Source organism: Onychostoma macrolepis, chromosome 16 (genome assembly GCF_012432095.1).
Source record: "Onychostoma macrolepis isolate SWU-2019 chromosome 16, ASM1243209v1, whole genome shotgun sequence".
NCBI lineage: Eukaryota > Metazoa > Chordata > Actinopteri > Cypriniformes > Cyprinidae > Onychostoma > Onychostoma macrolepis.
The window spans coordinates 10,260,717-10,287,973 of record NC_081170.1 but is presented as its reverse complement, the minus strand read 5'-3'; the positions used below and the strand labels follow the sequence as shown (position 1 = coordinate 10,287,973).

Below are 27,257 nucleotides of genomic sequence, written 5' to 3'. Positions count from 1 at the left end.
AATATAATAAAATACTGTTAAATGTAGTTTATGAAAGTGAAAAAGATCAAGTAATCTATTAATTTTCAGTGCAAAATGTAAATTAACATTCCTAAAATTCCATGCGTGATTTTTTTAAATTTTATTGTAAATTTGTTTAATCCATAAAACCTAAAATGTTGCTACTGTATTTTTATAGTAAATTCTGGCAACCACAGCTGCTGATTTTTTTATTGTAAATTTCAAAGTAAATTTGTATTTACAATATTAAAATAGTATTGTAAATTTTATTTTATTTTTTTCTGCATGCAGTAAATGCATGCAAAATGCCTCAATGAAATCCATGAATGAGATGGATCATGTAAAAGATCATGTAAAAAAAAAAAGGGCTGGCTTGTAATGCTAGCGTGTGATTGAAGTGTGAGTCAACAGAAAGCCCACACTCTTTAAAGCTGTTAACTAAAAGACAGTCAGTGACAAGGACGCCTCCTCACATTCCAATTTCTCTCCCAAATATGAACTCATTAATCATAGCAGCTGTCCAAGATGGATTTTAATTTCGTACCGAACACACTCCCCTTCGCTCAATGCGGGCAGATTACATTTCACTGTCCTCTTCCTGTCTCTCAGCCTCTCTCTTTCGCTCCCTTTATCTCACTCCTTCCTCTCTGTCACCATTCTCCTTGACTTTTCTTTTCTTCTCATTTCTCTGCATTATTGTGTTATAAGTGGTGCTTGGTGTACTATTACTCTTCTAAGAAATCGTATGTATAATATTTTTTTTTGTCCAAAAAGATTGTTCATAGTCTTATTTAAGGTATATACTACTTAAATATATACACTACTAAAATAATATACACATTTTTAATGTTTTTGAGGCTGATAGTCTCATTTAGCTACTGTATATACTAAGGACTAAAATAATATTCACATTTTTAATGTTTTTGAGGCTGCATTTATTTGATCAAAAATACAGTAAAATAATAAATTGTCAAATATTATGTAAATAAAGTATAACATGTAATTTATTCCTGTGATGCAAAGCAGATTTTTTATTTTTTATTTTATTTATATATCTAGGCTTCATTGTCACGTGATTCTTCAGAAATCATTGTAATATGCTGATTTGGTGTTCAATAAATCTACTTATTCTTTTAATTATGTTGAAAATGGTTGTGCTGCTTAATATTGTTTGATTAATAATGTTATTGTTTTTTCCCCCTCCAGGATTCTTTGACAAATATAAAGTTCAAAAGAATAACATTATATTTTCAAAATAGATTTTTTTAAAACAATTTACTTTTGATCAATTTAACGCATCCTTGCTAAATAAAAGTATGAATTTATCTTAAGAAAAGTGAGTAGTGACTCCAGACTTTTCACCAGCAAGAAACCACACAGGACACTCCAGAAATACACTAAAAACCACATGAAGCACTTTAGCACTGGCACAGCAATGCTCTGATAGCCAACAACAACACCAGTGAGTTTTGCACTTTTTTCATATTTTTAAATTCTATTGTTCTCAGTCTGTTCTCCCTTGAGGCAACGGCAGAAAACTTTATATCTTTAACATATCTATATGTACCCATCTAAATGCAAATGTTCCACCCACACTACATTAAGTGCTATGAGCACAAACTAGTCTTTTGCAGTTTTAAAAGAGAGCGCAAACAGATGGATGTGTAGGGGGTGAAAGTACAAGCATGACCAGGAGGCCCACGGTTCTTTGTTAAAGTACAACGTAATTCTGGTGCTCGTCTGTCTGATCGTCTGTTTGTCTCTTTCAATAGAATCTGTCTTCAGAGACGTAGTCTCAATTTGCTTGCTCTCTCTGCAGAGGAAAAAAAAAGAAATAAGTTTCTGTTCATGTTTGCTAATGAAACCGAACTTATTCTCATGGTAATATAATGATTCTCCTATTTCAGCTCTTCGGTGTGTATTTTGAATGTGACAATAATCATTCAGATGTAAATTCCGCAGCTGAAGCACTTAGAGTGACGCTGTCAGGATTTACCTGTTATGTTTCTCGGCACTGGTAAAGATGTACCAATCATGTCTGTGCTAAGCATTCATTCATTTAGATGATTGAGATGATTATTGAGATGACAGGATGGATTTCCATTTGAATGTCAGGTGCCAATCCTTTACTCATAAATTTAAACCTTCAGTTCACACTTTATAGCGCATAAAACGTCCTGAGATCTGAATGCAGCTCATAGGAGGACTGTTTTTTAAGATAAATAGAAACATATAAAGGACACATTTGATTAATTCTACATCTGTGTAACTGCTATTTCTCTAACACACTCACAGAATACATACTAAATACATACTAAAAATCATGTATTTAGAATACTAAAATACAAAAACACTTTACAATAAGGTTCAATTTATATTAATGTTAATTTCTATATATACTAATACACTTTTCACATGTAAAGTTCTAGAAATTACCGTACACCAGTGTTTAAAATATGGGTTCAGTTAACATTTTTAAGTTTTCATATGTTAATTTCCTTATTTATCTTTTTAAATATATTGTAAAATGAATATATTTATAAATATATTTTAAAGATTCCAGTGATGGCAAACAATACAATATTTATAAATCAGCACTACCCTATATTAATAAATGCTGCAAAAAAAAAAATAAATAAATATAAAAATGTTCACAATAGGTTCATGATACCTTGGATTATCAAATCGAGCCGTTTTGTAAAGTACTACCAAGACACTGATACAAAAATTAAAGTTTTCATATGGTAGTATGATTTATTTACCATCATCTTTCTACCATCATCTTTTCTAACAATATTTTTGGACAATCTGCAGCCAAACTAGTTATAAATGAGCCAACAGTACTAGTTTGCAAGGCCGGTATCACAGCAATCAGTTTAAATATTTGTGATGCACATTTGGCTTTTACCAATACTGGTTGTGTATCTTGAATATACAAACCAACATAAATATAAAAATAAAATGTCTACAGCCACCAAAGTACCTCGTGTTAACATGCTAAAACACTTATACGACATTATCCTTGCAACATATTTCCATTCTTCTACAGAGAGTGCATGTCTGCAGCCAGAACCTTCTTGTCTCTTTCCCTCTCTGTGCTCTTTCTAACTGTTTTCTCTTGTAGCCTGCTTTGTGTGTCTCTTCTCTGCTTTAATTGGAAGTGTGTTTTCCATAATTGCTGCTGATGTGTGTACAGTACAGAAGGAATGTGGCATGAAAAAATCATCTGGTGTCAAAGTAGAGTCAGTGCTGGGTCAAGTGAAGATCAAGGCAGCTATCTGCAGGATTCAACATCTCTTGTCACTGACATTGCATCAATATTTTAACATACTACAGCATGTTGTCTCTAACCCTTTATAAACACACACCTCCCTAAGCCTTGGAAAATACACCCTACTGTGTGACTGAAGATTTCCCGCAAAACTCAGCAGACAGCAAAAACAGATTTAAATCAATAAACGGCTTCTCACCTGTCATTCTCATCCCATGAAATGCAGGTTTGGTTTGTGGTACCCTGTGGAGACAGTAAGAGGGCGAGAGGCAGAGAAGGATGTCACCTTGTGATTTTGCCTTGCAAATATGTATTGGTGATTCTTCAAGTAGGGGCACTTTTGACTACCCAAAATCTTAAAATATTAAACTTCTTCAAAACATTTTTTTATTTAAAGCAGTTCTTTTTCATGTCCTGGAATAAAGTTATGATCATAGCCATCTGCTTTTAAGTGGACTTTTTCAAGTGGTTTTTGATTCTGTGTGTTGAAATCTTGGATTTTCTAACAGTCTATTAAGTTTATACAAATTGGAAAAAAAGGTAAGCAAGACAGGAATAACAGCAATATTGAGAACACTGACAATTAAAATTAAAAAAAATAAAATTTATGTACATATAAACACAACCTTAATTGAAAATAATTAATGGAATAATAATAATAAATTTAAAAATAAATAAAAAATGATAACAAACAAAACTGAAAATTATTAAAATCTTTTCCCCCAAAATAGTGAAATTCTTGAAAATGGCTGAACACTCTTAAAACTAGAAAGTAATTAAAATAAAATTTAAATAAAGTAAAAGTAATCAACTTTACTTACTTTTATTAAAATTTAATTAGAATTAAATATCATCCTACAGTTTGTACAGAGAAAAATTCACATGCTTGAAGAATTCTAATACAATAATAAAATTAAAAATGAATTCATTTTAATGTGTCAGAGTGACAAAGCCATAGTTTGAATAATATTGGAACAAGACTGCACACATATTGCGTTTGATGCAACATATGGGTTTAAAGGGCAGACTGACTTACATTGTAAAGGTGTGAGAACTCAATCTCTAATGGAGTTGAGAGGGAGCTGGGAGTGGGTTTGATTGTCACAGAGATCATCCTGGAGTTCAGCACTGTGCTATTTCTGTGAAAATACAGAGAGAGATGAGAGAAAACATGAGGAGGACTGCAAAAAAAAAAAAAAAAAAAAAAAAAACAGAAGGAGGAAGAAGAGAGGAGGTCACGACCTTCAAAGAAGCTGCCATGTTCCCATGTGACAAATATATAGTATGAGACACTTCACTTTGTGCTGTGGTAAATGTGCATGTCATTTGATCATAGAGTATATTCTTTTTTGACACCTTTTGTGTCACCAGATATCTGTTTCAAAATCACCACATTCCAGGAAATAAGAGAAAAAAAAAAAAAAATGAGAAAGACAGAAAACAGACAGATCAAAAAGTACCAACCTTTCTGTTGAACCCTAAAGATATTTCAATGTATTTTCAAATATTCAGAAAGGCTATAAAACTACTACGAGGCAAATAGTGTTTTTTTATGTCTTTTTTAATGTAACTCTTTCTGATATTGCAGTGTCCTTTTAAAAGTCCCTTTAAAGGAACAGCTCACCCAAAAATGAAAATTTCATTCACTCACTGCCATGTCATTCCAAACCTTTATGACTTTCTTTCTTCTATGGGCATAAAAGACATTTTGAGAATTTTTTTTTTTTCTATTCATTAGTCAGTGTTAACTGTTTGGTTAGGCATATAGCTCTGAAAATATTTTAAATAAAACATAAAATCTGACTATAATGGTATGAAAACTATCACTACATTAGCTCAAATAATGCTAAAACTTGAAAAAGTGTAGCAGCTTGGTCTTTCTTTAAAACCAAGAAAACAGCAACAGAGAGAGAATCCAATTGAAATGCACAAAGTCTCAACATAAAATGAAAGCAAAGTCTCACCTCTGTAGAGAGAGAATGCTGCCCAGGTTTCTGTACAGTACGATACCAGTCACAAATGCCGAGGCGTCATCTTCATCTATAACACAAACACACACACACATAACAGATATACAGTATCACCTCAGTTCCTGTTAAATAAAAAGGCATAAAGCAAAGCGATGAGGAAAAGAAATGCTATAAGAGGTCATTGAGATACAGACTTGATTGGTGTGTAATCAAACCCTTTATTTAGAGCCCTGTAATGTAACTGGAGGTGAGATTGCAGGTTGCTCTCTCTCTTCCTGTTTCTCGCTATTTTACCCTGCAGCTTCTCATCTATGAGTTGGGCAACATGACTAATCACTTAACATATGCTTGCACAGACCTTCATTACACACACAAATACACAGTGTGTTCCAAGAGTTATCCTTTTTTAATGAACACACGCACACACACACACACACACACACACACACACACACACACACAGGTGTGCATGTTTTATGGGGACATTCCATAGGAGTATTGGTTTTTATACTGTACAAACTGTATTTTCTTTCCCATTACTGAACCTTCGAAACCTCACACAAAACTTTCTGCTATTTTAGATTTATAAGCTTGTTTCCTCATGGGGACCAAAAAATGTCCCCACAAGATCAAAATGTATTGGTATTACTATCCTTGAAGGGACATTTGGTACACATAATGTAGGGAATCCCAGGTGCACACACACACACACACACACACACACACACACACACACACACACACACACACACACACACACACACACACACACACACGCACACCCACTGGTGTTCAAAAGTTTGAGGTCAGAGCGATTTGTAAAGAAATTAATATTTTTATTCAGCAAGAATGCATTAAATATATCAAAAGTGACAGTAAAGACAAACAAAAATATAGATATTTTAAATAAAAGCTGTTCTTTTGTACTTTCTATTCATTAAAGAATCCTAGCGAAAAAATGCATCATGGTTTACACAAAAATATTAAAATAATTCCTTTATTCAACAAGAGTGCATTACATTGATTAAAAGTTACAGTAAAGAAATTAGTTTTTATGGTTTCCACAAAAATACTAAGCATTACAACTGTTATCAACATCGATAAAAATAAGAAAATATAAATTTGAGCAGCAAATCTGCATATTAGAATGATTTCTGAAGGATAATGTGGCAATGGATGCTAGAGTAATGGCTGCTGAAAATTCAGCTTTGCCATCACAGGAATAAATTATATTTTAAAATATATTCAAATAGAAAACAGCAAATTGTAATAATATTTATCAAAATTGCTGTTTTACTGCACTGTAAAAAATTTCCACCTATTTCAACTTAAAAACTTAAGTTTTGTGGCTGCCTTAAATTTTTAAGTATAATCAAAGTACAAATACAAGTCATTTCAACTCACTTTGTAAAATCCTGACTGACGCTGAATTGCTCTCTGTAAGTTGATTGGACTTTTTAGTATTAGTTGTTTCAACTAATCATGTCAAGTTAAAAAAAAAAGTAATCACTTGTGAACCTCAACAATGGTGACCATTTAAAAAACAAAAACAAAGAAACAATCATGCAGCAATGCATGCTGGGATCAATGGATGAGTTTTGTACTATGCTAGTACCCAGCATGCATTGCAGCATGAATTTTCTTTTTTTTTCTTTTCTTTTTTTTTAATGGTCACCATTGTTGAGGTTCACAAGCTGATTCTTGATGTCTGTGTGAGTCTAATTGCTACCATAGATTAAAACTTTTTGTGGCCAAACTGTTTGGAAAGTCCTTTCTATTAACTGACTGTCACAGAATCACTTTTACTATAATCAATACAACATCCATTTAATCAGAGATTAGACACACAATGAGATCAGTTCGCTAACAGATGATTGTCATTATAAACATATAACAACCAACTACTGATCATTTTCTCTGGGCTTTTGAGTTATAACAAACATGTTTCAGGAACACATGGTTACAACAGCCAGAGAAAAAGAGGGGGAAGAAAAACTAAAACAGAAATCAAGGGTCAAGAGCCCAACTAAAGCAGACACTGATCTCTAACATGGTTACTTCAATTGAAACAATAAATCAACATCTAAACCTTAGTTAATTCTCAATAAGATCTTCTGTAGATGTCTGACAGAAATAAAGTCAGCCTGGTTATTAATAAGTGGAGCTGGTGATGCTGTTTGTGGGGTTGTTTAATCAGATCTTGAGAGATTTAATGTATTTTATTTCAGTTGATTTCATCTAAGGCTGTGACTAAAGTTAGTTGTTCTTGTGTTTCTTTTTCTTCCATGATTATGTTTGTTAACAGCAAGTGTTCATCACTAATGATCAATTATTACTCAATTAATCACTTAATTGCAATATCTTATTTTAGTGAACTCAACTGTAATAAGTTCAGAGCACTCATAATTGTTAGTTTAAAAAACTTAAATGGTTTAACGCAATAAGTTTACTCAAACAGTTTGAGTTAACCTAACTTGTCGGGTTTTACAGTGCACAAAAATAAGTCGAGCAAACTTTTAAGTTGGCTCAACTTTTTTTTTTTACAGTGTGCCAGTAAGTTAGAACTTAAAATGTTAAGTTCACTGAATTAAATTGTTCTCCTTGCATTTCAATAACATTAAACTGACTTAAAAAATCAAGTTGAATCTAGCATAACTTACAAAAAAATTTAAATTATTTTTATGAGTTAAAGTAACTTTAAAACATAAGTTGTCATGACTTTTTCATCATATCATTTTTTACAGTGTGTATTTTTAATCAAACAAATGCAGCTCTGTTGAGCATACAAGAGACTTCTTTCAAAAACATTAAAAAAATCTTACTGACCTAAACTTTTGAACAGTAATGTATGTATAGCAAATCATGGTTGTGATTGTAACTAAACTTGCAGATATTGCTCACACAAGTATACACAGATACACATAATTGGCCTGTTGGTTTGAAACGACAAGGTGATATTTCTTGTGCTAATGAAGAGAGCAACACAGTTTAAAAAGTGTGAGCGAGGGGAAAGGGCAGTGGTCCAGCCTCTGTCACACTCACACTGCATCACTGTCAGCAGAACCACCTGAAACAATGCACGCATGCACACACACACACACACACACACACACACATACACATAAAGTCCATCTGGTCTTCAAGCTACACTGCTCTAAATCATGCCAAAACATGTGGCAGACTGGCATGTGCTGTAAGGGAGAGAAAGAGTGAGAGTCTGTAGGGGGGTGCCAGGCGGTGGGCAGAGGCCACAGCTCCAGGGCTGCAGCTGAGGTCCCATGGGCAAGAACATAGACCGATGGAGGGGGACAGGGGGACAGGGGGCTGGGGGCGTGACAGTTTCGAGCCCCCTTGGGCTAATCGGGTTTCTGCTTGCCCACCCTTCTTCCCCTCCTGCTAATATGCCAAAGCCATGATAATGAGAACAGATGAGACCCGAGAGGGCATTTATGGACAACACAAGGTACTAGAGGAATGTACATTGTTAAAAAAAGAGAGTTTTTAAATTTAAAAATTAAGATTTTCAAGTCCACACTAAATATTTTCCAGTTTATGGGACCTTTGAGTCACAAAGAAATGTGAATTACTTGAAACTACATAAAAACCCATGTTAGACCAACATAATTCCCCAAAATGCTGTTCTGACTAGTCTAAAACAGTTAATATAACAATTAAAGAACCTAGATTTTGAATATATCGAGTTACATTGAAATTTTAAGTTTTCTCAATAATTATTTTACATTGAAAAATGGTGTAGGATTTACTTAGAAACAATTTTGACTCAGAAATTGCTAGTAAATTTTACAAATAATTACAAAGAAACAGCAAGTAACACATTGAATTAAATGTGAACTTTTGAGGTAGAAACTAATCTTACTCCAGTAATCTTTTAATTCATTAAAAAAAAAAAAAAAAAATTCTCTTTTTTTATACAGTATGTTCATTTCATGTTTTTTTACTTAATATTTTAAGACCTCTTAAGAAATGTACTTAATTTACTTAAAGGTGTGTGTATATATATATTTGACATTTTTACTTTTTATTTTAACCATGACTTAAAACAACAACCTAACGCTATAACAGTTATGCAAGTTATTGAGAACATAGACGAATTGTTACATGTAACAATAAGATCTGTAACATGCATTTAGAAAATAAATCAGGTTTTAATAGAGTTTTAATTTCAAGCCAGCTTTAATAGTGGTGTTTTGTTGGTGAACGAATAATTTTGGCGAAATAATCATAAAGTGTTCTTTTCAAAAGCAGATCCTTTGTTAGAACGAAAGTGTTTTGTTCTCTTGCAATGCGTTTCATTTGATTTAGTCTATCAAATTCCATTCTCACTAGCCTCATTTTAAAGCATCTTTAATATAACAGCTCATCTCAGCATGTCCAAAGCTTGACGACCTGTCAATCCAGCACTGGTGGCATGGCAACAGATCTCCCAATGGGAAAGGGAATTAAACCTAATTGCGCCTGATTGGCTCCTGCCGACTCCTGATTAAGTAGCAACTCCTCTATTAACATAGTCGCGGGGGAAGAAGCATCTTAAATGGCCTGTAACGTCGGACATGGCAAGGATTAAACAGCCTACAGCAATCTGCTCTCCAGCGAAGGAGATAAAATCCGTCAAACAAACAGAGATTTGTTACGAATACAATTTTCTACTGTTTTACTAGAGTAAACAGCAGAGAAGAGACATTAAATTATTCAGAGAGAAAAAAAGGGAATGAGATGAGTAGAATCAAGGCATAAAAATGGAATTTACTGATTAAATTGGTACATTTTTTGAATTTGGGAACATTTTTTTAAACAGATTTCATAGTGTCCTGCTGTGTGCACAATGCAGGCCAGATTCAAACCTGTGCTTCCCACATGAGCACCAAGGCTCAATGTTTCTGGAGCATGTGTAAGTACCACTAAGTCACTAGTGCTTACAAGCATATAGTATGTGTGCAGTTGTATGATACTTTGTGTTTCTTACCTGGTTTTCCAGTGACCAGGATGTTTTTAGCCACTCTGACTTTGTCCTCTGAGTTGCGAGCCCAGTCCACCATCCCTCTCCACCCCTTCATGGGGAAAGTGATATCTGCATTTCCTGCGACAGGCCGCTTGTGAATACTCAACACTGGAGAGAGAATCCAGAGGGAACTGTAAGATCCATGGCAACACCAATATCCTGACTCACTGCACAGCGATCACATCTCAACTAGAGAAAGTGTCATGCTGTCAGACGACTCCCCCATACAAACTCTCTCAGCTCAAATGCTTTCATTCTCTTATGATCTCAGCCTTCTGCCGCCAGCCATATTCTCTGTACCACTTCACGACGACAGCATTTTAATCACTGAATGAATTCCCAAAACTTGCAAAAGACACATTTTTATTTATGAAACTCGAAAAATAAATCTGTGCAAATCTTTTATGAAGTCATTTGTATTTTTCACATCAATGTAATAGAACAATTTACATACCAGTGGTCTTATGATTTATACATAAATTTGCACTGCTTGTGTTTCAAGACTTTCAAACTAACTAAATAACCAACTAATTAATCTAAGCTTCAGAACTTGTGTTTACAAGATACAGGGCCTAGATAATGTTAGACATCATGTTTTTCTTCTACTAACTAAATACAGTAACTAACTGAGTAGTTTCACTTTTTTGACAGACAGTACAGAGGAAATCTATTTTTAAAAACACACATCTTTTAAACTTTATGTTCATTAGAAAATACTGAAAATGTTAACACAATATCCACAAAAATATTAAGCAGCTCAACTGTTTTCAACACTGATAATAACCAGAAATGCTTATTGAGCAACAAATCAGCATTTTATGATGTTTTCTGGACAATCATGTGCTGAAAATTCAGCTTTGCCATCACAGAAATAAATTACATTTAAAAAAATATTAAATTAGAAAACAGTTCTTTTAAAGGTGCCATAGGTGATTGTCTTCAGAAACGTTTTTTGTTATTCTGGTTGAAAGTCTGTTCTACAGTGCCCGTGAGGTGACATGGTCGGTTCACTTAGTTTTGTCGTGGCCACAACATCATAACTCATGGGAACGTGATAATATGTTGTGGATATCATGTCATTATAATAATGATAACAATATTACTACTACTACTAATAATAATAACTATGCACCCGTTTGTAAGGAAGCTAGTAAATTAACTAATTTCTCTGTCCACATGACTGGAAAGACTCGAGAGATGAACTAATCAATTCTCTTTGCGGCTCAGACTGCATAGGTTACATTACGGGGCTGTCACGTGATGAACGAACCACTCAAACCCGAAGATTTGTCAGATAAGAGAGGTGAGCTAATCATAGACAATGAATTAATCTTTTCTGTTTCTTATAGCATTATATTTTTGTATTGTTTGTAGTGTGATCAAAGTTTGCGTAAGTAGTAGACGTGTTAGGGAAGTAACACGTAACATTTTAATTATATTTTGCTACAATGAACTAAATGACTCGAAAAAAGATTAGTTAATTTTGCTGAACGAGATTCAAAGGTCCGAGTCGGTAAAATGATCCGAACTTCCCATCACTAGTATTCTGCTCTTTGAGTGTATGTGCGTGCAGGGGGCGTGGCTTTGGACGGCGATTGCAGGGAGGGTGGGACGTTCGCTTTCAATGCTATCATGGCTAAAGTTAGCATTCTCCGAGATCTCCTATTGCACCTTTAAATTGTAATATTTCACAAAATTATTGTTTTAAACACTAGGCCATGGCCCTGACATCACATTTGTGACCCTGGACCACAAAACCAGTCATAAGTAATGTGGGTATATTTGTAGCAATAGCCAACAACACATTGTATGGATCAAAATTATCAATTTTACTTTTATGTCAATAATAATTAGGATATTAAGTAAAGATCATGTTCCAAAAAGATATTTTGTACATTTCCTACCGTAATTTTTGATTAGTAATATGCATTGCTAAGGACTTAATTTGGACAACTTTAAAGGCGATTTTCTCAATATTCCAGATTTTCAAATAGTTGCATCTCGGCCAAATATTGCCCTATCATAACAAACCATTCATCAATGGAAAGCTTATTTATTCAGATGATGTAAATCTCAATTTCAAAAAATCTAGGTTGGAGCAGAGACATTAAATTACTTGGTGAAAAAGAAGGGAACTGGTAGGCCAGATTTAATCAATGTATGTGTGTGCTAATTGTTACTAAGTCTGTACAGTACTATTCATGTTCTTAAGTTCAGGTTCTTGTGCATTATTTTCCATCTATTGATGAATGTGTGGTGTTACATATACATCTGCATCTCAAAGGTCTGTGTGGGACTGATAGGTCATTGCTGTAGGACAGGTGTTGTCACTAAGGGAGAATCTGAGCTCATGGGTAGCTTAGTGATTTAGAGGTAAACAGAACCTCTCACACCCCTTTTAAACTCTGCCAGCTGCGGCCCACAACGTATGACCATGAAGGTTCATCTTCCTGCAGTTTTTGCAAACCTGGGTGCTGAGTAAACCATAGTCCGTTCTGTGTGCAGAGAGATGTGTGTGGTTTAGAGTGTGATTCCAAAGCTATAGAAATGCCTAGAGCTATACATATTTGGAAATCAGTGAGGCAGCATATCAGAGACAGGGACAACTCAGGGACTGCTCATGATTTCCAAAGGGATATTGTGTATTACTGCTTTCTGATGAGTATGAAAATGTTCAAGGTGTGTGAAAGTGTGTGTGAGTAATAGTATTGGTGATGATTTCAAACAAATTCTATATATATATATATATATATATATATATATATAGGTGAATTTGTGGTGCTGTAACTAAAAGCACAAGCACAAAAAAGATGATAGTAAAAAAAAAACTATGAGAAAGTGTCGTAGATAATCACCATGAAGATTTATATACATTACCACACCTTGAATGATTAAAAATGCCTTTTAAAAGACCTTTCCACAGTATTGGACATCATTCATCAGATGGTTAATTACATTTCAGTACAATATTCTCCAGTTCTTTTTTTTTTGGATGGCTTCAACTTCTAGGCTGCCTGTCCAAACATTCAACCACTTACGTACATGACCATCACCCTCTGAAATTATTGTAGAGGTGTGAATCTAGCTAAATGTCAGCGGAAACTGACCCAGATTGTCGGTGACCTCATAAGTATCCTGGAAGTCCTTCATGCGGAGACTGATGACGTCCACAAAGTCCTCCACTAGACGAAAAAGCTCCTTAACATTGGGCCCAAGCTGCCAGAAAGAAAATCATAGCTTCATGTTAAAAATTTTGTTAGTTCTTCTTTCAATAGTCTATGTGATTCTGTAAGTGGATTTTAAATGCTATTGTAATAAATATTAGATTTTTCTAAAAATAACTGCTGGTGCTGCTCAAGCTTAATGATATCCTTGCTTCAAAATGTAAACTGAAGCTTGCTTTAAGACATAAATTGTAAACTAACTAATGATCTAACTAAACAGCAGGAGACAAACAGCTGAAAGAAAGATGCGCAGCGAAGAGAAGAGAATTAGCCAATTAATCACCTTTAAAACCAGCTGAAACTTGCATAATTACTAAATGAAAGAGAGTTAGATGATGCCAACATTAAAAGAGGGAATGAGAGAATGATGAATGAGTGAGTGGAAGAATGAATGAGTGAATGAATAAACACACAGACATGGAGAGAGAGAGTGAAGGCTGACTCACCAGCTGTGCTTCCTCCCACCTCTCCCTGTTTTCTTCCATCAGTAAGTTACTCACTGATTGCACAAAATTCTGTGAACAAAACCACATGACAGAGAAACATTCAGGGGCATTCTGGGTCAAAACTGTTTTTTTATTTAGAACTAAGCAAATAATGCTTGACTAACCCTCATGTCTGCATTACTGGGGCTGTAGTAGGACCTCCTAAATATCTCTGTCATGTTTTTCAGTACGTCGATGATAGCCAGAAGGTCTCCGCTGTAGCTTGTTCCATCACTTGATGTCACCCTCAGCTTGGTCATGACTTCAGAGACCCCATCTCCCACAAGCCCTCGTTGAGCCTTGGACAGGTGATCTCTGGTCTGGAGTAGGTAAAAAAAACAACCTTAGCTTTGCAGACACCATTTTGGTTTTAACCTAGATAGAGCTTAGTTTAGACATCACCTACCAGTGTTTGGATACTTCGGTAATCATTTGAGACGCATTTAATGTACGTTGGGTTCTCCCAGTATGCAATGCCTTCATCATCCAACGAACATCGCCGAAGAATTAGTCCTGCGTCAAAGAAATGCGTCGTCATTACCAGATTTTGAACAAGGATTGGTTAAAAACTGTATACTGCATGTTGTCTTGTTGGTTTTCTTCTTTAAACCAAGCTTGTGGACCTGTCCATGGTCCTGAAAATGTCTCAGTATAGCTTAGAGGCTGATGACTGTTTAGGAAGTTATTGCGGCGTGTTCCTGTTTGCATGAGTCATGTCTTACCTACAGCATTCGGAGGGCAGCGGACAGCTGCAGTGTCCCCTGCAGGAGTTTTCTTCCAAACTACGTTAGAGAAATTCTCCTCATCACAGATCTCATGCGGCTCTGCATAAAACCAAAGAAGTAAAAAAAAATGCAAAAACCTGACCAATGCCACAAAATGTGAACAAAGAAACAAGTAAAGTACAGAATTACAACACAATTATTGTTAAGTCTATAAATAGGGGTAGGTGATATGACCAAAGGAGTAACTGTATTTTAAGATAATGGTATATATCATAATATATAGTGGTTGTTTTTTTGTTGTTGCTACAAATAAGGTTGTTACAATGCCAACATTTGAGATGCCATTATTTTTATTTATTTATTTCTTTTTTAATTATGTCAATGCCATAGCAAAAACCAATACTAGCCTAACTAATACAAGTTAAGGTTGGGCGATGTCTACCAAATTGGCATCGGACGATGTCTCCTAAGCACCACTGACAAACATCTAATCTTGTAAAATGTGTGGTAAGTGCTGCCTCTCCGTAGTATAGTGTCCATGTGACTGCGAATCTCGAAAGTGAAGGGCAAGGCAAGGCAAGTTTATTTATATAGCACATTTCATACACAGTGGTAATTCAAAGTGCTTTACATAGAAGGACGTGAAATAGTCATTAAAAATAATAATAATCACAACAATAAAAACAAAATGATATAAAAATTGATTTAAAAAGAATTTAAAACAGTTAAGTATAGAGAATGATTATACATAGTGCAATCAGTTCGGATGTAGCACAGTGCTCATTTAACAAACGCCCAGCTAAACAGTTTTGAGTCTGGATTTAAATGTGGCTAATGTTTTAGCACATCTGATCTCTTCTGGAAGCTTGTTCCAACTGCGGGCGGCATAATAGCTAAAAGCGGACTCCGCTTGTTTTGTGTGAACCCTTGGTATTTCTATTTGACTCGATCCTAATGATCTGAGTGGTCTGTTAGGTTTATATTCAGTGAGCATATCTGTAATGTATTTAGGTCCTAGGCCATTGAGTGATTTATAAACGAGTAAAAGTACTTTAAAATCAGTCCTAAATGTAACTGTAAGCCAGTGTAAGGACCTGAGGACTGGTGTGATATGCTCAGATTTTCTGGTTCTAGTCAGAATCCTGGCAGCAGCGTTCTGTATGAGCTGCAGCTGTCTAATGGTCTTCTTTGGAAGGTCGGTGAGGAGACCATTACAATAATCCACCCTGCTGCTGATAAAGGCATGAACAAGTTTCTCCAAGTCTTGACTGGAAACAAAACATCTAATTCTTGCAATGTTTTTGAGATGATAGTATACTGATTTAGTTACTGCTTTGAAAGTTAAAAAGAGAGCTCGCATTCGAAAGCGGTTTCAATGCCCTGCATATTAATAGCGGCTTCCTGATGCCCGCAATTTATATACAGTATAATTACACAACGATATAATTTCGAGAGAAAGTACTGAAATATTTTTTTCCCTCCCATCTCGTATTTATTCCCTTTAGAGGTTCTGTAGTACATGTAATTTCCTTTCCGAACACGGAAAAGGGATGCAGTGGATTGCGGAAGAGGGGTGGGGCAAGGAAACACTATGCTGGCTCAACATCGTGACAATGGCATCTATCGGCCCAACCCTAATACAAGTAAAAGGTTGTATTACAACCTTTTACAATGGCAATGGCAATGGCAACCCTAATACATGAAGCAGTTATATTAGGCTGCTGTCACTTTAAGACTTAATACACAGGTCTAATGTTCTAACTTAAGGCAGATATTTTGACATAACTTTGTGTATATTCGAATGTTTGAGTGAAATAAATTGCAAAAAATAACTCCATACTCATGCTGTGTGACAGGCAGCACAATAAGTTGCAAAAGACGTCTCAATTAAATACATGCTCACTGTTCTGACAGACGGTTTTAATTAAACTGTCTCTCAGAAATAAAACCATCTGTCAGAACAGTGTGCAAGAACTGAATTGAGACCTCTTTCACATATTACTGTGCTATAGTGGTTTATCTCTCCAAAGTTTAAAATGTAAAAACGCATGAAAAGGATAAACATGTGCAACACTGCCGTGATAGAGATGGTAGTCAAAAATGTAGCCTATACCAGTGAGCCTATACCATGAGTTTTGGCTACATACATGTGTTTGTCTCACCTGGACATCTCTTCTCATTGCAACGTCTAACTTCCTCTCTGTCCCCTGGGCATGGCTCCCCCCCAAAAAAGGGACCGTAACACACCCTCTGTCTTTGCTGGCTTCCTCCTCCACATGTTTTGGTACAACCAGCCCAAGAGCTCCAGAGCTGCCATTGGCCATCCACAGGACACTCTCGGAGGAAGCAGTCTCTTGTCTGACGCCACTCGCCCTGACACTCCAGACCCCCGTACGAGGGCCCATTACACTCCCGAGTGCGCTGCATTGTTCCATTTGAACAGGACGAGGAACAGGAACTCCAACTGGACCACTCATTCCACACGCCATCCACTACAGAGCAAAAGACATAAAGTTATAAGAAGAAACTGAAGAATTTTCTAAATGTGAGGATAGAGGATACAAATCAACATTAGCTTAACAAAAGAGAGGAACTTAAAGTGGAGCATGATAAGGGGACATTACTGAAATATATATTGCAGGAGAAAGAGAGAGGAGCTTTGGGTTGCCAAACTCTAGTCAAGTCCGCAGTGATTTAAAGCCTCACTTAATCACCATCATTTGCCGTGAACTTCACAATGGTTCATTTCAATCTCTTTCTCTACAGTGCCTCACGTTAGGCTTTAATTGTGCTGCTTGATGAAAGTCATTAAATCTGTATGAGACCGTCTGTATTTAAAGACCCAAAGATCACCTGGGCATACAGCAATGTTGCAGAATTTGGTCTGTTTCTCTGGACCATCGCAGGGGTTTCCTCCAAACTGCGGCTGCTTGCAGGAGCGAGTGCGGTCCCTGTACCCACGGCCGCACGTTGAAGAACACAAGCTCCATGGAGTCCACTCATCCCACGACCCGTGCACTGTAATCAGAGCGGCTAGGGTATGATTTATAGAGAGAAAAATGCACCTCGACAACACACAAACACACACGCACTAGGGTAAAACTAAAGAGGGGTTCACACTGACAACGATCTGAATTAATTTATTTTCAACAGGAGTTGCCAATTTCCTGATGGCATAATCAACTGTTTGGGATGAGATAAAGTTGAGAAAAGTTGAGTTGAGAAAAGACTACGAAAAGTTGAGAAAAGACTACCAATAGGAGTGAAGGCATTGGAGCACATTGAACAGTATGCATTGATCATTGTTCATCTTGTTCATGATATGATGCATTGCTGCAATTTTACGAACATTTTCCACTCCATTTTTAGCAGCAAGAAAACTGATTCCCTGTCCAAACTGAAGAACATCTTATTTTTACCAGCAATACATCATATTTGTGATCAGATGTTCAGAAACTACAGCCATTTACATAGCCCACAAATAATGTTATGTCAGGAACACCTACTAGGAAAGACTGTATGATACCCAAGACGGTTCACTCGTATTGCTATAAATTGGAAAAACTGCAACACGCAATATGGCGGCTCTAGTAATAGGAGTGACGCCATCGAAATAAAAGAGTTGTTAGTTATTTTGCACTGCAGCTACTGTTAGACACTCCGCTTCCCACAGAATCCTGAGACTTGTGCTAACGACTGCGCATGTGCATTGGCATTGACCAACCAGAAATATACGCATTTAAATGTCAATTGAGTGCAAGAAACAACATTTACAAGATAGTTTGTCAAAATTTTTAAAATAAGTTTGGCAAGCAGTTTTTGAGATTTTCCACATTCGATTAGATCTTGCATGCCAGGATGTGCATTGTGAATACCTGCCATGTGAACTGACTTTTGTTCCAAAAGGCTTTGCTACTAGCTACCAACAATACAGCAAAAACAGCTGTCAGTGTGAACATAGAATTACGGGTAGCATAAAACACAAATATACATGGAACTTTTAGTGTGCAAAATGTAAAATATTTGGCTGCAAGTTCTTAATGTTAAAGAGCTAATCATTCTTTTTTTTTATCTGCATAAAGTTATTAGCACTTAATACAACATTGTGCTTGGCTAGACATGTTTTTATCTAGGTAACACTTTTGTCTGGCCCCCTGAAATGGTAGAATGAAAAGAGATAGAGCAAGACCATCCTACATGCAGTGGGAACTATAGGGAGTTAGCTGACAATGCTGCACTTAAACCCATTAACATCTTACCACGGCTCTCCAGCATCCAGGGTAGAGGGGGGAGCAGCCGTACATGGAAGCCCGGGAAGAGTTAGCCTCAGGTGGGCAGTGGCTGGAGGGTGAGTGGGCAAAGCTAATGGACCTGAGTGGACGTGGGACGGGTGATGGGAAGTGGATAAGGAAGATGGTGGGGGTGAGGAGAGGCCTGAGGTGGGCTGTGCTTACCTGGACACACAACAGTGTTATTGCAGGGTCTCTGTTCACGCAGCGGCCCGCTGCACTGCGTGCTGTACGGCACCGAGACGCATAAGCGTGTGCGGCTCTGCCAGCCCTCACCGCACGTGGTCGAACACACACTCCACGCAGACCACTCCCCACCCGACGGAGGATCCACTGAGAGGGACGGGGGGAAGTGGGGGTGGGGATGGGATGGGGTAGGGTAGGGAGCAGAGGAAAGGGTAGGAAAAGGGCCAAAACTAATTAGCATGCAGGATTAGCCACCTTATTTAATAGGGGAATATCTTTTCATCGCTGACTCCATATCCTCAGCATTTACCCATAATAGAAGTTCATGCTTTCAGTTTTGGGATATGTAAGTCAGCCATCTCTACAAGGATTTCACAAGGCTACCCAATAGATCAGACTTTACTATCTGAGCAACTGGGAAAGCCAAGCAATCATGTGTAATCCCGAAGGAATGGGAACATTAAATGTCCAATAGGAAGCACTTGGTTGTCTTGACAGTCCAATAGATAATATGGGCTGTCATGGCTGTCCAATAGAAAGAGTTAGGCTATCATTACCTTCAAGTGGAACGAAATGGAGAATCAAGAATGTCCAATAAAATGATATTGAATGTCAAAATGAAAAGTGATAAGGAGGGAAGGATTTCACCTCATTCTGACAACATTAGGGGCTATAAACGTTTTAGTTTTCATACTAAAACCCTGCTTAAGCATATTTAATAATATGTATATACATGACAGTTTTGTTTAACCTCTGAAACCATCAGTACACAACTTGTTTGTGTACCATTTAGTTTGGCAATTTGCATAAAATTGTGTACATATTATTAATGCTGCTTCGGAAAGTAACATAAGAACTGATAAAATCATGCACATCATTTTTTGAATATACTTTCTGATTCATAGAAAAACAGATTTTTTTCTTTTTGATGTACAACTTAAATGTTAAGCCACAGCCTCCATTTATGGATTCACTGTGATTTCCGATTTGTAACACATTAGAATGAAATAGAGGAAAATTTTATTCATTTTGAAGTGACAGGCTCATATCGGTGTAACTGTAAAAATGAAAGACAAATTCATGCAGTGCTCACAAAGAAAAGACAACATACTAGGGATTACATCATATTAGTCTAATATGTCTTTTATATTGAAGCATGCAAATCATACATCACCACCCCCAAGCAAGGTGTGTCTTGTTCTCGTTTGTTTCATAATAAGAGGTTACGACCCTTTCAAAATGCTTTTAACTTCCTTGTAAGCAATGGTGTCCATGATTCATGGATATCTCGATGTTCCTCCATGAACCATGCCATAATACACATGACAAAGACAAACAAAACATAAATCACATTGACAGGAGCATAAAAAAACAAGGCCATAGCCACATACGCATCCAGTCTACTCCCCTGTATGTGGACTAGTGAGCGAAACGGTTGCAAGTGTGTGTATGTGTGTATGTGACCCCAAGCTGCAGAGGAGGCTGATGCCACCTGTTTTCTTACCTGTTTGGGAAGACTGCTGTCCGTTGCGGGTCTTATCAGAGTCCTCTCGTTTACGGCTGTCCACCGAGCGCAGGGATTGGCTACGAGTGCCAAGTCGGCCTCTGCCTGCAGGATGGGGTGGGGTTAGCAACTACAGTCGAATTCTGATTGGGCAGTGCTGTGCGACCTGAACATCTAGACCAGCATCAGCCATGCTTGGGATTTTGTGTGAAGTTTAACGTTACATAGCTGAGAAAAAGTGAACCCGTGTTTGGTTTGATACTACTCTCCATGCGAACGCGAGACTCTGTGAGAGTTTGGACACTTCTAGGCTTGCATGACCTCGAAAAGTGTGCTTTGAACACCAAAAAAACGGCAGGAAGTGTGCAGAAAGAGGGCGAGATGGAGCGAGCAGTGGATGGCGGATGAAAAAATAAGCAGACCATGCGGAACGGAGACACAGACAATCGAGGTGAAGACATCTGCAGCCGATGGCCTTGACCATGGAGTGGGTTATTTACTCATGGCCTCCATCCAAACTGAGTGAAGATCTACTCACTACAGTCACATTCAAACTGACTTGACCTTACCAAGCATGGCCTCTTGCATTCCTTTGTATTTCACTGGACTTAAACCCTTGCCTTTAGAGGAATACTGCCTGTAGCCTATGGGTCCAATGAAAAGCACACAAAAACACTCATTCTATCATCAGTCTAGCATTGTATTATCGTTATTGCTCTATCATTGTGTCACACAGGAAGCAGAACATCTTTTTTTTACAGTGAAATGTGAAGAATGTAAAAAATGAGGTGTCAGATAGTGATAGGATAGAAGTGGATGTGTGAACGGTCACGTGCAATGTGCATGAGCCTAGACGCATATTACCGATGCATGGCTGAGAGTTGCAGGGACGACCTTCTTCTAGAACGCCCTCGCACAGGTACGCCTCCTCAGGTGGTGATTGACAGGTGCGTATACGCGTCTGGACTCCGCCTCCACATTCACTGCTGCACTCTGCCCAGTTGCCCCATCCACTCCAGCCACCTGTATTAAACCCACACATAGACACGAGCACAGTCCATGTGAGCGTAATTCCCAAGAAAAAGCCATTTATTAATACATTTTTGTGACACAAATTAAATTTCCATCCCTGCTAAGCAATAATGTTCTGATTTCGTAATCCATTATGATGGCACTAAGATGTAGAAATGGACCCATAAATACCAGTAGGATATGAGTCCCTGTGTTCTGCTCCCTCATGAATGTTTAATAGCAGACATTGCTGCCTGTCTGATCCCGGAGGCCCGACAAATATGTATTAATCTGCATGAATAGAACATGAAGCTGGACCATGTCCAGCTGCAGACATTTTTAATTACTCACAAATCAATTGTACGGGGGAGGGTATGTAATTCTACACTCAGTGCTGCTCTACCCGGAAAATGAGAACTGAAATGAAAGTGAGAAAGAATCAGATACAGCCTATATTTAAAATGTCCATCAGAAAATTTTAGCATATATTACATGAGGATGGTCCATGCAGACAATATAAAGATCAGTTAATGGAGCCAATATTAGCTAAATGTCAGAGATAATAAAAGAAAAAAAAATAAATAAATAAAATAAAAATAAATAAATTTTTCAAATCTAGTTAAAAGAAGATAATAAGAATTATAAAAGAAGAAATCTAACTCGACAAAACAGTTAAAAAAGAAAAAGAAATCTAGCTAAAAAAAGAAATGCTAAAAATCTAGTTAAAAGAAGCACCAAGTTTTGGTTCATATACTTTTGAAAAATGTTTATGGCATTTCCAAAACTGCATGAAACCAACATCAATTACATCATTAAAAACTTTTTTTTATTATTTTTTTTATTTAAATTTAATTACTCTATAAATGTCAAATGGTGTATGTATCACATAAAAATCAAAAAACAAAACAAAAAAAATCTTAAACCATATCATTTTTTAGAAGGTGAAAATAAATGTCAAATATTATGTTGTATCACATTTATTCATTTATTCATATTTATTCATTCATTCAATGGCTGGAAAATAAATATCATGAAGTTTATAACATTTTAAACAAATCACAATAAATGCATGTCAAATGTTTGGTAAGAATGTTTGCCTTTGTAGTATTTATTTAAAGAATATTTATTGCATGTATACTAAAAAAGGTGTAGAATTAACTTTTCACTACTGAACAGTTTTTACTCAGAAAATCCTAGTAATTGCCAGTAAATTGCACAAATAATTATGAAGAAATGGCAAGTAACACATTGTATTAAACATGACATTTTCAAGTGAATTGTACTCCACAACAATGTTTGTTTATCTACAACTATGAAAAATCATTTTTACAGTGATTTATATTTTATTAAGATTTTTTAAAAGTAGCAGACAAAAATAGACGATACACACATAAAACTTAATTTAAACACTAAAAACTCAAAAATTGAAAGCATGTTCATTAGAAGTGTAATAATATGTATGAATTGTGTATTTAATGTATTTCTGAATACCTTAATAAACCCAGAGAAAAAGAACGGCAGTCATTGACCCCAATATCAACTGAACCCTTCCGACCGTTACATTCGAAGCATCCCTCATGCAAAGCCTGAGTTAATACATTACGCCACATAAAGGCCAGATATAAAAACAATTTATGCCTTTTCTGCAGCACTGATACAAATCTGCTGGCAAGCAAGTGCTGAAAAGCAGAATCAATATCTATTTGTTTGAGCAGGATGAGCGATTAATGGCAAATTGTTTACTTGGGGTGTTGAGATTGGCTTTGCCGCATGTTGCGCGAGACATATTCACCTGATAAAACATAACGGATTCTAATCTTCAATGCCTCGGCCTTGAAAATACAATCAAATGTCCTCCTTGCACAGCAAGTGACAATCGCATGCAAAATGAACCGGGACGGCTCTCAGCGCGCTGCCCTGATTAATCCCATCCACCAATCACGCTTCAAGTCAGATGGCTTCATCAACCAATCGCACGTGGCATAAACAGCATGCACAGCCAATCCCTGCTCCACGGGGGACCATAAGTGGCAAAAATCAGTCTTAAATACGCTTCTCAGTTTCTGTGCTGAATGACTTCAACCTTATTTAAAACAAATGTGAGTAAGGAACAGTGAAATGAGTAGGGTGAGAATATTCGTAAGGCAAACAATCTTTAGAAAAGCAAATAAGAATAAAAAAATTTCAGATAGGAAAAAAATAATACCCCATTTGGAGATAAGATTTTCTCTCTTTGTGAAAAACGATGGGAGAGTATGACCTTTTTTTGGCTCAATAATCACGGGCTGAAGGAGAGGGGGCAGAATAATATAGTGTTTTCTTTCTCTGTCCCCAAGGACATTTTATTATGCTTTCAATAATTTAGTGTGCTTCTCTTGTTCAGTGGTTTCTCCCTTACATCCAGACTCTTTGCAGCAGACGCTATATCATCTTTAAACTCTCATATTCGTCCTCTGCTCGGATGTTTCTTTCTATTCATCTGCCCTTCCTCTATCATTCTGTCTTTTCGCCTGTTTTTCGGATTGCAGATGCAGCACGCACCTGCTTTTCAAAAGATGAGTGTGTGGATATACATCACTCTGCCCATTAGCAAATATCATCTTGGCTTACGAGAACCTCAAAGTGACCTTCACTTTCCCTCAATGGTGAGCAGAAGGTCTAATAACGGCTCAAGTGACAGTGATCTGAATTCATCAATATAAGATCTCACCATAATCTCACCCGCCACAGCCCACTGCGTATCTGCTAGGAAACCAAGGTCAGTCGGTACATCTAAATTACACCCTACATTCGACTTCATGCATTGTTTTCTGGTTGCTTGTGTGCATTAAAACACAGACCGTGGGTCAGTGATGGAAAGCGAAACATGGGAAGTGCTGACACCCAGAGGATGCTACTAGTCATTGGCATCCATGTCGGCAACAAAAGAGTGTGCAAGCAAAAGAAGAGAGGGCTTTAAAAAAAAAAAAAAAAAAAAAAAACATAAATCAAAAAAGACGAGAAATTACAAAAATAGAAAAAAAAATCTCTTTAAGAAAAGTTTATTTTTTTTTATTAATGTTGGAATGAAATGGATTTCTGGAAGTGTTTGAGCAAAAAGAAATGAGCCATTCATCATCTCACTCCTTTTTCTCTCTGTCCGTCTCTATCTGTCCCTCTGCTGGCTGCAGCTCACAGGTCTAATCCACTCTTCTGTGTGTGTGCATTTCTGCTGTCAGTATCCTGCTTAGAATAAATATTTGAACAGCTGTGCTTACACATCTCATTGATTAACCTCACTCCAGGGGCAGGAAACACAACTTCGGTTTGCACCCTTGCCGCTTCGCATAATCTTTCCAGTCTTGCGCCGCAGTGCTCAAAATGGCCCACGCAAACCAACTATCAATTAAATGACCACACATTTCCAACCCATGAATTTTAACATGGTTTCTGTCAAAATGTGGGGGATTATATTGACCGACAGCTCCTAATAATTGCACAATTTTCTTTTGAGATTTTAGTTGACTTGAAACTGTGGAATAATGTCATTCTATCATATTTTGACAGATTTATCTGAGACATTCAGGCAGCAGGTGATGTACAGTATTTGGCTCTTAATTAAACCTTTTGATGTGTATTTAATTAGCAGTGGTCTGGTTGGGTTTTCTGATGCCAAACGACTATACTGATATATCTAGAAATGATATTTAATGCAGATATGACCATCAAACAAAATAAAGGCAGCAAATGAGATTAAAAGAAAAACTGCTTAAATAACATCAATACTTTGCTCCTGCAACAAGCTCCAGCATCCCCGCAAGAGAGGATAAGCTGTCTTCGATAATTAATTTTAATTAATAATATTAACCCTATACATATTGTTCACATTATACATTACATAAATTTTTATAATGATAGATAAGTGTATCCTGCTACTATTTATTAAATGCATAGTTTTTTTTTATTATTAATGAGCCAATGAGAGTGTAACTGATCATGTCACCAGAGATAATAATAAAAAATGATAATGAATAATTCATAATTGACTTAATTTATTAATGATACACTTCAAATTAATAGTAGTGCTTAAAGCAAACTAGCTAAGTGCAAATAAATAAACAATAAAGCAACGAACACCAATAAAATTAGGAAGAAAAAGTACAAACAAAGGGATGATTTTTCATTCATCTTACAATGTCTGTTTACGCTTCATAAATTTCAGTGATGGAAATGGTTACAAAAAATCTGTATTTTTTCCCCCATACACTTACATTTATGCATAAAGAATTTACTCAGAATCATCATTGCTTTAATGAAAAATTTAGCTTTTTTTGTCATCCAACAATATTCAAAATACAATGTGGTTTCTAGAGAAAAAGTATGCAGTGATTGGGCTATTGTTTCCAACCGATAAGGCATATCTTCCCAGGTAATATTTGAGTGCTGCAGCAAACTGTCTAATTGATTTCTCAAAACTGTTCACTGACAAAAATGCAGGCGGAAGTTGATGACACTACTAAATCAGAGTCGGATGTCATTATATGTCTATTAATCTCAATTAAAACACAATTATGAATGTTTTTATTTTCTAATAGTATAAATGTATAATATTCACAAAAACAGCTGTCAACTGTCTATATCATCCAAGGTTGTTAGTAGATTTACTAACTGACACAGAGCAAGTCTAACACAATCAAACGTTTTGTTCTGTTGTTTCTTCAATCACATTCTCTCTCTTTGGCTCATTGATGTTCACTAGTCTTAGGTTCATCCTGGTGATTGCGATTCATGTTTAGTGATGATCACTACTTCTGCTCTGTCTTTCAATGGTCACACAACGACAAAATCAGTGACTTCTCATCAGCGGAGTGCATACGCTACAAGATTACGGCCTGTGTCAGGTGGGGAGCTCAGAGTCTGCACTGTTTACCGATGAGCAAGTAGATAAACAGATCAAAAGTACGACAGAGATATGAATAGGGGTTTGGTTGAATGTTCTTTGGTTGCAGGTGCGGGTCAGAGAAGTCGACGTTTCAATTTCGAAGATGGATGCCTCTCCTCAGCAGGAACAAAAGGGGAAAAATCTAGCTCGAATCAAAAACACCTTCACTAAAAGGATCAGATGGGCCTCCCACTTTTCACAGGCCCACAGATGAGTGGAAAAATAACAGGGTTTTTTTATTTTTTTATTTTCCTCTTGCACATCAATCTTCAGCAGAGAAACATCTGCTCATAAGACCAAAAGGACGTGGGTGCACATGTGAACACACAGAAACATACAAAAGAACACGCCATATTGCCCTCACTTCCATGCACTTTCAGCTCTCGGATCAGTGACCGCCAAAATGGATAATCACACTGGGGCCAAACTAACCGGAACAACATCAAACTCTCCGGAACTCCAAGACCTTTACAAAGAAATAAGTTCATCTAATTTTAAATGCTAAGCAAGAAAACACCTGCCTATAATACTAAATAAGCTGCATATGAAATTGCAGTTTTGATACTGAGATTACTTATTTACTATATATTGAGGGTGATTAAAAGACAAATAATGAATAATAGCAAAATCATTCTAGCAGTTAACTGTGAG

At 36.6% G+C, this 27,257-nt stretch overlaps 1 protein-coding gene across 6 annotated transcripts in view; it reads right to left on the bottom strand.

Moving 5' to 3' along the window:
* Positions 1-27,257, bottom strand: part of adgrb1a (adhesion G protein-coupled receptor B1a) — a 93,029-nt gene that overhangs the window by 31,297 nt on the left and 34,475 nt on the right. For 4 of the 6 annotated variants that reach the window (XM_058747651.1, XM_058747654.1, XM_058747655.1 and 1 more), the window contains exons 3-16: positions 21,539-21,697; positions 20,675-20,779; positions 19,150-19,317; positions 17,549-17,728; positions 16,858-17,187; positions 14,693-14,794; positions 14,377-14,483; positions 14,096-14,290; positions 13,932-14,000; positions 13,369-13,477; positions 10,226-10,369; positions 5,236-5,311; positions 4,308-4,410; positions 3,471-3,514 (exon numbers count right to left, since the gene is read on the bottom strand). In XM_058747651.1, the coding sequence (XP_058603634.1) occupies positions 3,471-3,514; positions 4,308-4,410; positions 5,236-5,311; positions 10,226-10,369; positions 13,369-13,477; positions 13,932-14,000; positions 14,096-14,290; positions 14,377-14,483; positions 14,693-14,794; positions 16,858-17,187; positions 17,549-17,728; positions 19,150-19,317; positions 20,675-20,779; positions 21,539-21,697 (1,891 nt within the window). The remainder of the gene's footprint in view (positions 1-3,470; positions 3,515-4,307; positions 4,411-5,235; positions 5,312-10,225; positions 10,370-13,368; positions 13,478-13,931; positions 14,001-14,095; positions 14,291-14,376; positions 14,484-14,692; positions 14,795-16,857; positions 17,188-17,548; positions 17,729-19,149; positions 19,318-20,674; positions 20,780-21,538; positions 21,698-27,257) is intronic. The other 2 variants (XM_058747653.1, XM_058747656.1) reach the window with 1 other exon arrangement.